At 34.2% G+C, this 12,554-nt stretch overlaps 1 protein-coding gene across 1 annotated transcript in view; it reads right to left on the reverse strand.

Annotated features, from left to right (window-relative positions):
• Positions 1–11,693: 11,693 nt before the first annotated feature.
• The window catches only part of LOC122020642 (histone-lysine N-methyltransferase, H3 lysine-9 specific SUVH4-like), a 93,617-nt gene continuing 92,756 nt past the window's right edge, over positions 11,694–12,554 (reverse strand). Inside the window, exon 16 of the mRNA XM_042578649.1 lies at positions 11,694–12,079. Coding sequence (XP_042434583.1) covers positions 11,966–12,079 — 114 coding nt within the window. The 3' untranslated portion in view covers positions 11,694–11,965. The remainder of the gene's footprint in view (positions 12,080–12,554) is intronic.

Raw genomic sequence — 12,554 nt, forward strand, 5'->3', positions numbered from 1 at the left:
TGACATCATGTCTATTTTTACATTTATGTTTTATTATGAAAAATCCAAAAATACCATGTCATGACATTCATACATCAAGTAGTTATAGGATATTTTCTTTTGAAAATTATTTCATCTTGATGTATGCCATAACATAATCATGCATTAAGTTTAAATTCCTTGAAATTAAGGACAAATGGCATTTAACATCACTTATTAACAAGTGACATCCTAGGTGGATGTTTAATATCTTTAAAATGCCTAGATAGATATGCATGATCCCTAGAATAGGATAAAACCAAAATCTCACATCTCACAAGGACTATAAGGTGACTTGTATGTGTTTAAGTGCACATTAGATACAAGTGAGATGTTAGGAAGATGAAAAAAACTCAAGATGTTGATTTAGTGCATTCTTCTGAGTTTTAGGTTCATCAAAACACATAGTTATGTGTTTTCCCATCATTGGGAAAGCTAATGTACAAGTCATGTGCATTAAGCCCAAGGAACATGGTGGGATATTGGTTTTGAAAATGTTTTTAAAAATAATTTTGGAAAACCTTGGTAAATGCTATCTTTTGATACAATCACCATTGAATAGTTAAACACAAACTTGAAGAAAACACTAAAATTTTTGCAAGTTCTCAAGTTTGTGTCAATCTTTGAAAATATGATGTATTTTCATAGAAAACTATTTTTCCATGATAAATTATACCCTAAATAATGTCTACACAAATTTTTACGATTTTTGAAATTTTGTAGAATTTTCTAGGGGTTTCTGAAATTGGCTAAAATTGAATTTCAGCAATTTCAGGCCTCCAATCGATCAGTGGATCGATTGGAGTGCCTCAATCGATCAGTCGATCGTTTGAAAAGGCATTTCTCGCGAGCAGAAGCTCGCTGGATCGATCAGCCGATCGATCCAAGAAGACTGAATCGATCGGTGGATCGATTCAGCAGAGTTCAATCAATTGGAACCCAACTCCAATCGATCGAAGATGCTGATTTTGGCTGGGAAAGCTTATTTTCAGCATTTTGAACCTATTTTAGTCTAGGTAACCTTAACCTTTCCAAACCCCTGAAAATACATTTGTATACATAAAAAGGATGTTTTCGTGTGGAAAACAAGGATGGATTGGTTAAGGAAGGCTAAGTTGAAGTTTAGGTTGAGGTTTGTTTCAAATTTTGAATATTTGAACCTCAAAACTTCTAAAAAATTGGGTTTCCTAAAGTTTTGGGGATTCCAAGTCATTGTTGGTGCAATGACAGAAGTTACCACCATGTCTTTAGGGGGAGGGACTCTTTAAAGACATGAAAACTATTTTTCATGAACCTTGGAAGGTGGTCAACCTTCCGTTAAGAACATGCTCAAGGTTGAGCGTTTGAACTTTAATGGGGAGTGGATATCCTCATTGTTCAAGTGGCTTCAAGTGGATAATGCTCAAGGATGGACATTTGCCTAATGTAGGGTTAAGGTTAATGAAGGGTATGGGACCTTCATTATCGTGTTGGTCACAACGAGTGAAGTTGTGAACAACGATGAGCAACTTTTCAGGGGGAGAGTTTTCAACAATGGGGCATTTGTTGAAGAGTGCCCAAAATTGACGCACGGGTTGATGTGTGCTCAAAGATGGTTTGATGTGTGCCATAGGGGGAGAATGAAAGGGAGTAAGTTAGGCTTTCATTACCTAGAGGGAGTTTGTCCTCTTAGGGGGAGAATGAAGGGCTTAACTTATGTATTCATTACCTAGTGGCATGAAGAAGGTTTAGGCTATGGGATTAGCCTAACTTACATGTGGTATTGTAAGTGATAGTGTTGGTATTGTCAAACATCAAAAAGGGGGAGATTGTTGGTGCAACATCCCTCAGGTCAAGGTTGACCTGGTTGACCAAGCTTGAGTCTTGGTTTGGGTTTCGATGTTTGACAATGCAAGGTTGATTGAAGAAGAGTCAAGTAGGTCAAGTATGACCGGATACTTGACTGGGAAGTTCTAGTGAGTGAAGCTAGGCAGGAGAAAAATCCTGGTGAGTGAAGCCAGGTGAAAGTCCTAGTGAGTGAAGCTAGGCAGGAGGAAAATCCTGGTGAGTGAAGCCAGGTGAAAGACCTAGTGAGTGAAGCTAGGCAATTGGAAAAGTCCTGGTGAGTGAAGCCAGGCAAGAGAAATCCAGATGGGTCAAGGTTGACCAGACATCTGGTGAGAGTCCAAGTAGGTCAAAGGGATTGACCGGATACTTGGCACGAGAAAGAAAAGTCCAAGTAGGTCAGAGGGACTGACCGGATACTTGGCAAGAAGAGAAAAGTCCAAGTGAGTCAAAGGGATTGACCAGACACTTGGTGAGAGAGTCATAGCTGGTCAAGGGTGACCGGATGCTAGGTCTTATGTACCAACAAGTCATGATTGACTAGATGTTGGTTTAGGGAGTTTTGGACTTGGTTTTGGGCAAAAACCAAGGTTTGGATTGATCCGTGGATTGATCCAGCAGGTTTGGATTGATCCGTGGATTGATCCAGCAGGTTTGGATTGATCCGTGGATTGATCCAGCAGGTTTGGATTGATCCGTGGATCGATCCAGCAGATCTGGATCGATCAGTGGATCGATCCAGAAGATTTGGATCGATCCGCCGATCGATCCGGTGAGTCCCCGCGAACAGAACCCCTCTGGATCGATCCGTGGATCGATCCAGAGGTCCCAATCGATCAGCCGATCGATTGGGACGCTGCTGCTTCGCGCAATAAGGGCTGGATCGATCCGTGGATCGATCCAGGCATGTTTCCAGAGCACAGAGGTGCTCTGGATTGATCCGTGGATCGATCCAAAGCCTCCCCGATCGATTGGGAGCAATCCAATCGATTGGGATTCGACCGTTGGCGTCGTTTATAGCTGTTGGCGTGCGATTCCTTCGGCATAACTTCACCGATTCATTCCAGATTCATCACAGCTCCTCCCCAGCACTCTCTAAGCTCCTCACCGCCAGTTCTTGAAGGTTCTTGGAGGTTCATCCAAGTCAAGAGGCGAGTTGCAACGAGAAGAAGAAGAAGCTAGGGTTTTTACTGCATCTCTTGTAAGCTTTTGCTTATTCTTTACTACCCTTTCTTCTACTTGTATTGAGAGTCTTGTAGGGCTTCTCCGCCTTCGGTAGTTATCGAAAAGGAGTGTTTATTAGTGGAGGTGTGTGTGTGTGTGCGTGGATCCTTGGACTAGTCACCTCTTGTGAGGTGGATACCAAGTAAAATCCTATTGTTAGCATTGTTGTAGTTTGTTTCTTTGTATTTCGCTGCGCATCACTTTGAAGAAACAAGCAACGAAGCACGACGAGCACACGCGAAGCTATTCACCCCCTCCCCCGCTCTAGCTACTTTTCGGTCCTAACATATAAAATAATACTTAGGTTTACCAAAATATGTTTGTCTGGTTTGTAGGTCCTGTGCGGCCGGCAAAAGGGGTGAATTGCTTGAAATAAAAATTCAAACCCTTCTCAATCTTTGGACTAAGTTAGACAAATACTTGTTAAATAACAGAGAATTAAATGCATCAAATAAAGAAAGAGACAATAATATTTACTTGATTTGCAATTAGAAGATTGTTAATTCAAGATAAATGTAGCTCACTAAAATCTCCTTCTCCCAATGGCAGAGTAGCCTCTTACAACCTTGGCGAAGTAGCCTCTTACAACCTTGAAAGCTCAGAAAAGTGAATAACAGAATTAAAAACTGAAGTACATAACTTGTTTACAAGTATTGTGTTAAACTATTGAAACCATGACTCTATTTATAGTCTGCTGGTCGAATATGACTGTTTGCTGACATGACACGATCCAGGTGCCTGGACTCTATCCGGGTGCTCTAGTGTGGCAAACTCTATCTCCATGCAACAGCCTCGCAATGGTGTGAAGATAATTTTTTGTCCACTCCCGGGCACACATCCGGGCACCCAAACCATTGCTGACGTTGACCCAAAGTTGATCCACAGCATCCATTCGTCCTGTCGGCACCAAAGTGGTCCGGGCGCCCGGACCATCTTGTATAGGTGCCTAGACCATCTTGTATAGGGGCACGGACGGTCCAGGTGCCAGGATCGGTCAGGCACACGCTGATCGTCCAATGCCTTCCCTAATCGATGTCTTCTTCTTCTTCGGTCGCTTAGGTGATTCTCTAGCCTTCCAGAGTTGAGCTCACCCCAACCCAACTCTGACCTTCTCTCCTCGAGCAATCTTCCGCTCCGGCTACTCATCCCTCGGAAATGCCGCATGCTTCCCTCTCGTCCGCCGTCGTACTCTTCCGCAGCACCTCATCCCCCGGACGCACGGAGCCCATCGACTTCCTTCCCGTGCCATCCTTCTCACTAGCTGCATCTTCCGCTCAAATTCTTATGTTTCTAAGTTTCTGTACACTTAGACACAATGATCAAATATATAGGACGTAACTTGATTTGGTTGATCACATAAAAAACCACAACGAGGTACTTAAAATCTCTCACTTTTTGATGTATATCAACTCAATTTAAGTTAGGGTTAACCTAAATAGTAAAGTAAATAAATATGAAAATTAAAGCATTAAATATGTAAATTAGAACAAAAAAATCCCCTAGACTTAACATTTTTCTCCCCCTTTGATCACATTAAAAATAGGGATAAACTATCAAAAATATTTTGAAAAAAAAAAATCTAAGGGTTGCATCAATTGTAATTAATACTTCAAAAAATTATGAGATTTATTTTTCAAAAATCTAAATTTCTATGATTTAAAAACTCATATTTTAAAAAAAATAAAAATTATTTTTAGTCTATGAAAATGCTTAAAAAATTTTGTCATGGTTAAACACAATAATTTAGAATAGTGAAAATTTTTTCACTAATAAACCAATTTAATATAAGTAATTAATTATTCTATATAGAGAGATATATTTTCAAAAAAAATATTTAAAATGAGATTTTGAGCTAGAAAAATCTTGCAAAATTTTTTGAGTACGTAACATAAGAATTATATTTGTAAAAAAAATTTAAAAAACAAATGTTTGAGAATTTAAAACATTAAAAATTAGCATTTTGATAAAAAAAAAAATCATAGAAAATTAAATAACAGTTAAAATATTTCAAAAGAATTTTTCTTGACAAAGAACATGATTTTTTATCACAAAAAAAAAAATCAAAACTAACTCTGTGAAATAATTTTAATTTTAATGATACAATTTTTGTTGAAAATTTCATAAAAAAAAAATATATCGGTCAAAATATTTCAAAATTTTTCCTTTAGATAAGTATTAAAAATTGGTTTCATGAAAAAATTAAGATCTAATTAATTTCGAAAAGAAAAGATATGAAACAATTTATTTTAAAAAGTTAGACAATTTTAAGCATACAAAAAAATATTAATACAAATTAAAAGAAACATGTATAAAGATTAAATCTAAGTATGATTTTGATATCTAATATAGGTTTCTACCTACTGGATTAATCAAAAAATTTCTTAGAATATACTTTCTTATTATTCTTTCTTTTCTGATTTGACCCTTATGAAATCTATAATACCAATTTATAAATTATGCATGCGTTCGTGGTATGTTAGTAGGAAGGTCCCTAGTTACCTAGAACTTGGTTTCCCTTAGTACACTAGATTATAGGTGCTAACTATTGCATGGCATGGTTTTGAATATGCTGAGTCTATTGACTCATAAACTTTAACTTTTCTTTTTCAAAAAATGGAGCAAATGAGAGAGGAGACATTGACTTGTGAGCTAGCTCAAAACAATGATAGTACAACCCGAAAACCTTCTAGTTTAATTTCCACATTTAGCTATGTTATTTTTTGAACCGTCTATGTAATTTTATTTGAACTAAGAAATCACTATAGAAGTATGAGCAAGTGACGTCCACAGTTACATTTATGAATTGTAAAAAAAAATAAAGGAAAAACTAGGGATGTTATAGTTAGTATCAGAGTAAAAGTTTCTGGAAGGGTTGCGCCTACTGCCAGTTCCGAGAAGCTCACGGAGTCAAGCCTCAAGTCTGTAAGTTTAAATGCTTTATATCTTATGTGCAGGGAGAAAAGAAAAGTTTGTTAAAATGTTTAGTTAAAGGTTTGATAGTATGGGTAACATTGATTAAAACTGCTTAGACTTAATTAATTGTTAGTTTCGATGTCAAAATATTATTTTTAGCTTTATGTCCAACCTCATATTTTCCCCCCCCCTAATATAGAATGACTTTTTCCCTTAGTTTCAAATGACATTATAGCAGTTAACTTCCAAATCTGGAACAATTCATTGTTTTTAAACTTAGGACCTTAATGCTCTTAGTTGAACATTTGATCATAACATGTCTTAGAAGTTTATAATTTTCTTTCCTAAGTAAGTTTAGGAGAATGTTCAAGGACAGTATAGTAATTGTAGAAATTTTCAACGTTGAGTGATATCTTGCATGCATCACTCAAGATATTATTTGGAAGACCAAGGGAGACATAAGAAACCACTACCCAGTATTATTTGGTAAGTGTTAATTTTGAGGACAAAATTTTATTTAAGAGGGGAGGAATTGTAGTGTCTGAAACCACTTATTTAATTAAGAATATTTATTAGATTAAATTACAATTTAATTAGAATTTAGATTTATTTAATTAAGGGAATTTATTGGATTAATTATAATCTAATTATATTGTGAATTTATTTAATTAAGGATATTTATTGGATTAAATTAGAATTTAATTAGATTTCAAATTTATTTAATTAAAGATATTTATGGGATTAATTGTAAGTAATTAGAATTCATATTAAATTATGAATTTATTAATTATATTACGAAGATAGTAGAATACAAATATGTGTAAATTGATAAAGACTTATAAGTTTTATTATAGGTTATTCATCTAAACAATATAGAAGTAAAATATATATGGTGTACACGAAATTAAATAAAAGATTAATAACTAATCACTATTTTAGTATAAACATGCAGATTATATATATGGATATATATGGAATTATATAACCATAGGTATAGGTTTCTATTTAAATTTAGTATTAAGTTTTATAAAAATAATATAAATGACTTAGAATTTATAAATCTATAACTTACAAATTTTATATATGTGGATATATATGGAATTATATAACCATATATATAGGTTTATTTGGACTTACTATTAAGTTTTATAAAAATAATATATGAGACTTAGCATTTATAAAATCTAGCTAGTATTTAAATAAAAGTATAAGAATTTATATATCAACTTATATGCCTCACGTGAACATACATAACCTATAAAATGTATATGCTGTAGATATTAACTAAGAACTACAATATATCATATACAAATTATATATGTATATATGAAATTTATATAATTATGGATATGGATAAAGGATAGAGATAAAAACTTAGGATGAAATTTTATATAAAATTTATAGGAATTAAAAATTGAGACCAAGTCCTAAGTTCCCTCTTTTATTTAAACCTTACTTTCAAAAGCCTCCCTTTAGGATGTTGCCACCGGCCCTAAGAAGATTTCCCTCTTCCTTTGTTTCTCCATCGGTGTTAAAGCTTCAAGGGAAGACAAGGAGTTAATAGCTAAGTACTTAAGGCATGTTCCTTAACTTGTAATGCTCTAGTTAGTTTCTATAGTCTTATAAATTTTGGGTACTATAGATTGATGTGTGATGCTCTAGTTTAAGTTTCCATCTTAAGTTTTAAAGGTTTGTAATAATGAGGATTTCGGATTTATGAGGGGAAGTTCCCTCACTAATTTTTTTAGGATTGTTCATTATGTTTTCCTTTGCAAAATGTGCATGTTTCCTACTTTGTTCAATGCACTAGTTAGTTTCTATAATTTTGTGGAATTTGGATCGCTTTAGTTTTAATGCTCTTGTATGTCTTGGGAGGATGATATCATGATTTAGGTTCTTTCCTTATGCTCTAAATGATTTGTATAGATGGTAAGTTCTGAATTTTATAACTTATCCCTATGTTCCTTTCGGTTTTGAAAAGATGGCACTATGGTTTAGTTTCCTTTCTCATCTCTACTTGAAAACTAACAAGCTTTGATGGTCAAGTGGTGCTTGGGATTGGTGTAAGTTTTGGATCCTTTAAGAGGAGTTTAAATTATGTTTTTAGGAGTTAGTTATATGGATGTTGTACTCCATAATGTTACATGCTTTTGATTGTTTTCCCTTGGAAGATAGAAGACCTTTTTATGCTCAATTCGATAAAGCTTGGGTGTTTCAGATTTATAGGAGGGGTTTAACAACTGTTTTTAAGAGCTATTTATTTGGATGATGTACAAAAATTTACCTCATGTTTTGCTATTGGTTTACCCTTAGAAGTTAGGGATCTTTTCATGCTCACATGGATTTGTAGGTCTAGTAAGTTGCAAATTCTATAGGTTAGGTTTTAATCACTATTTTTAGGAGTTTATTTATCATGATATTGCCCTTTAATTGCTTCATGTTCTTCTATCTATTTTCCATTAGAAATTGGAGATCTTTGCATGCTCAAATTATGTTATAGATTTTGCAAGTTTTGGATGTGATAGGAGTAGTTTTAAATTCTATTTTTAAGGCTTTAATCACCATGAGGTCTCTCTACAATGGTTTCATGTTCTTCTATTTGTTTTTCATTAGAAACTAGAGATCTTTACATGCTCAAATTATGTTATAGATCTTGCAAGCTTCAGATAAATTATGTTATAGATCTTGCAAGCTTCAGATATGATAGGAGTAGTTTTAAATTCTGTTTTTAAGGGTTTAATCACCATGAGGTTGCTCTACAATGGTTTCATGTTCTTCTACTTGTTTTCCATTAGAAACTAGAGAACAATGAATGCTCAAATTATGTTCTAAACCTTGCAAGTTTCGGATATGATAGAAGTAGTTTTAAATCTTGTTTTAAGGGTTTGTTCATCATGGTTGTTCTACCATTGTTTCATGTTTTTCTTATATCATGTTTTATTTTAGTTGCTCGCGTTCATGTATGTTTAGGTACCCTAAATGAGTTTCGGTTTTTGGTTTGTAAGTATATGTTGCATGACATGGTTTTGAATATGCTGAGTCTCTCAACTCATAAACTTTAACCTTTCTTTTTTAGACAATGGAACAAATGAGAGAGGAGACGTTGATCAATGAGTCAGCTCGGAAAAATGGCAATACAACCCAAAGAACTTCCAGTTTAATTTCCACATTTAGCTTTGTTATTTTTCGAACCATCTATGTAATTTTATTTGAATTAAGACACCACTATGGAAGTATGAGCAAGTGACGTCCGCAATTACATTTATAAATTGTAAAAAAAATAAAAGAAAAACTAGGGGCGTTACACTTAGACACAAGGATCAAATACACAGGACCTAATTAGACTTGGTTGATCACATTAAAAGCCACCACAAGGTACTCACACGGTCAATGGTACTTACACGGTCAATTGTACGCAGTCAACTGGAAACCATTCAGTCACACGTGCTTGGAGTTCACTTCTCCAAGACTTCTTACTACTTAGGATTACCTCTCCCTAGATTTTTTCATTGTCTAGCTTCATTTATCAGTGCTTTCACTACATAACTTCACTTACTAAGGTCTAACTTCACTCACTAAGACCTTCACTTTGCTTGGAGTTCACTCCTCCAAGACTTTCATTATCTAGAGTTGCCTCCTCCTATAATTTTTCTCTTGCCAAGCATCTGGTCACTTTGGCCTACTTGGACTTGTTATTTACTCGGTAGACTATTCACCACTTGCCTAACCTCAGCTAGGACTAGTCACTCGATAAACTTCCACCACTTGCCAGTCATTTAGTCAACCTTGACCTGACTAGACTTTTCACTTGACTAGGTCAATCTTGACCAAACTCCATTAAGCGTATTGTCAAGCAAACATAAAAAAATTTGGAGGTCGATTGCACCAACAATCTCTCTTTTTTTTTATGTTCGACAAATATATTTAAGTTAGGCTGATTATGTAACCCAACGTATCGAGTCAAAAGCGTTAGGTTTCTGACTTAAATCCTTCTTCTCCCCCTTTTATCTTCCATAAAAAAAAAAAAAACTTACATAAATGTTTTAATTTCTAAGGCATCCCTTAGGTTTTGTACCAACAATAATATCTCCGTTATCCTTTTGAAAAATAATTTATAATTTTAATTTTTCAATTTTGAAGAACTCTGTTTCAAAATTATTTTAAGTTAAAATATTTTGCAAAAAGTAATTTTCAAAATATATTTTCCAAAACATAAAAAATATTTTAAAAGAAGACATAAAAAATAATTTTCAAAGTATCTTTGAACAACTTTCTAAATATTTTTCAAAAATATTATTTATTGAAAAGATGTATTTTTAAAATATTGTAAAAATTAATTTTCAAAGAATTTTATATAGTCATTCTCAAAGTGCAATTTCAAAAAGAAATATTTCCAAAGGTATTTTAAAAAAATAATTAAAACATAATTTTTTAAAATATTTTTAAAAATATAATTTTTTAAAAAATATTTTCTTAAGTACGATTTTGAAGAATATTTTTAAAAGAATTTTGAGAATAACAGAAGTTATGTTGAAATTATATTTTTAAAAGAGAATATTTTAAGATAATTTTTTTAAAATTATTTTTTAAGATACAATTTTCAAAAATATTTTATTTTTAACCATTTTTTTAAAATATACCTTTCAATAGGACTTTCCTATTAAAGTTCTGAAAATATAAGATGAATACCAACATCGGACCAAGAAGGTTCCTTGGGCGAAAGTCACCAAGACTACTAATAAAATAATCCCCAAGAGGATTCTACAAATTTCCCCTTCTTTCAGTGCTCATCCCTAGTATTGTGCTTAATGGCATCTTCTAGTGAGTGTCCTATTAACCTCAGACAATTGCTGCTGAATCAGTTTGGCGAGCTTGGCTTGAGTCATTTTTTCCCTTTGAATGATAGCATCTAGTGCGCTCTTTACATGATCTCATCGTTGCATTAGGGCCTTTCTGGGAGATGACATTTATATGTTGCTCGAGGCCTTGAGTGAGAGCCCTGTTTAAACTGGTATTACCAAAATGTAGAATCAAACTCAAGAGATAAAAAATATAGATGACTTTTATTATTATATAGTTAGTCAATTGATTAAAAGAGGGAATGATAAAACTTCACCAGGGAGCACAAGAAATTTCTGAGGCAGAAGATTCTACAGTAATAGAATAAACAGATGTAGAATCTTTCGATGACTCTCCAGACGAAGGGGGCATTTTAACGTCAGAGGAGGAAGGTTTCAATTTTTGATGGGTTAGAGTATCTGGAAACCCTTCAAGAAAATTAGGCGGACTTGCGCCATGAGATCAGGGGGAAGAAATAAATGAACACAAAAAGGATGAGCAGCACGCATCAAAGGATGGAAATGTGAAGATCGCGAGGTATCAAGTTTATAGGAAGAGTCCTAGTCTTGTCATATGTTGATAAGAGGTGACGGATATGATAAAGATTGGTTCAGGAAAAAGTTGAAACGTCTCATCGAAAATGGAAGGAAATGAATGAGGCAACTGAAGGGTCAAATTCACCTTATGGATCACGTGGTAATTCCTCGATAGCAGAGAAAAGTAGGAACAGATACATTAACGTATGTGATTTTGAAAATGTCCATAGTTTTAGGTAGATAAAACAAGTCAAGGAACCACCAAACATAATCAAATTGGAAAATTGGAAAAGGAAACTTCATTCAAAACAGTTAAGTTGTAATGTAATGCATACAGATGTGGAGTGGTCTACAATACCCCCTTTCCAAAGAGAATACATCAAAAATTTGAGCCAATGTTGTGAAAAATGCTCAAGATTTGAGGCATGTTACCACTTACAATACATGAAAAGTTCTAAAGAGAATACAGTCGAAAGAATAGGGCATTGCACTCTTTCGTTAAGAAGAGTCCCTGAAAAGATAATTGGAATGCCCCGGCCAATGTAAAATTAGGGGCACCGTTACAGTAGATGTCAAAGAATTAGCTAACACCTATCTAATGATCCAACCATTTAGTATAACCATTTTCTGCAGTCAACTGCCCCACAATGGCATGGCATCTTAACAACTTTCCCATCAGCTCCTACGACACTATCCAAAGCATAGCCATAATCGTATGTGAGCTCCTGCAGGATAAAAATAAAGACTAGTATTAAGCAAGTTTTTCAAACAAGTGTACAAATGCTGAACAGAGAAAAGGACCTCCATGACACAAGCAATGTTTCGCACATGCTAAAGTTACAGATCTGACTCCATGAAATAAGCATTGATTCTTACATGCTAAAGCTATAGATCATCAGTTAAACATAATCTTACAATTCCCCTCCAGCTCCAGAATTGCAGGATGGCATCAAAATTCAGATCTAAATTGCTCCATTACCCTTTTATCCCGCGCATGAGTTTTTCTGGAGCTATTTCATTGAAAATTCCAAGTATTGATGCAATAGTTGGCCTTCTAATCAACCTCCAATGTTATTCATTGTCAAAAATAAATTTTACCAGCTTCATTAATGCTGGTATTAACAGACCCACATCATACTTATAGGTTCTACTAAAATAGCCTTCTAATCATGTAACTATTGTCGCTCAGAATTTTGTAGT

Source organism: Zingiber officinale, chromosome 9A, assembly GCF_018446385.1.
Source record: "Zingiber officinale cultivar Zhangliang chromosome 9A, Zo_v1.1, whole genome shotgun sequence".
In the NCBI taxonomy this organism is placed as follows: Eukaryota; Viridiplantae; Streptophyta; class Magnoliopsida; order Zingiberales; family Zingiberaceae; genus Zingiber; species Zingiber officinale.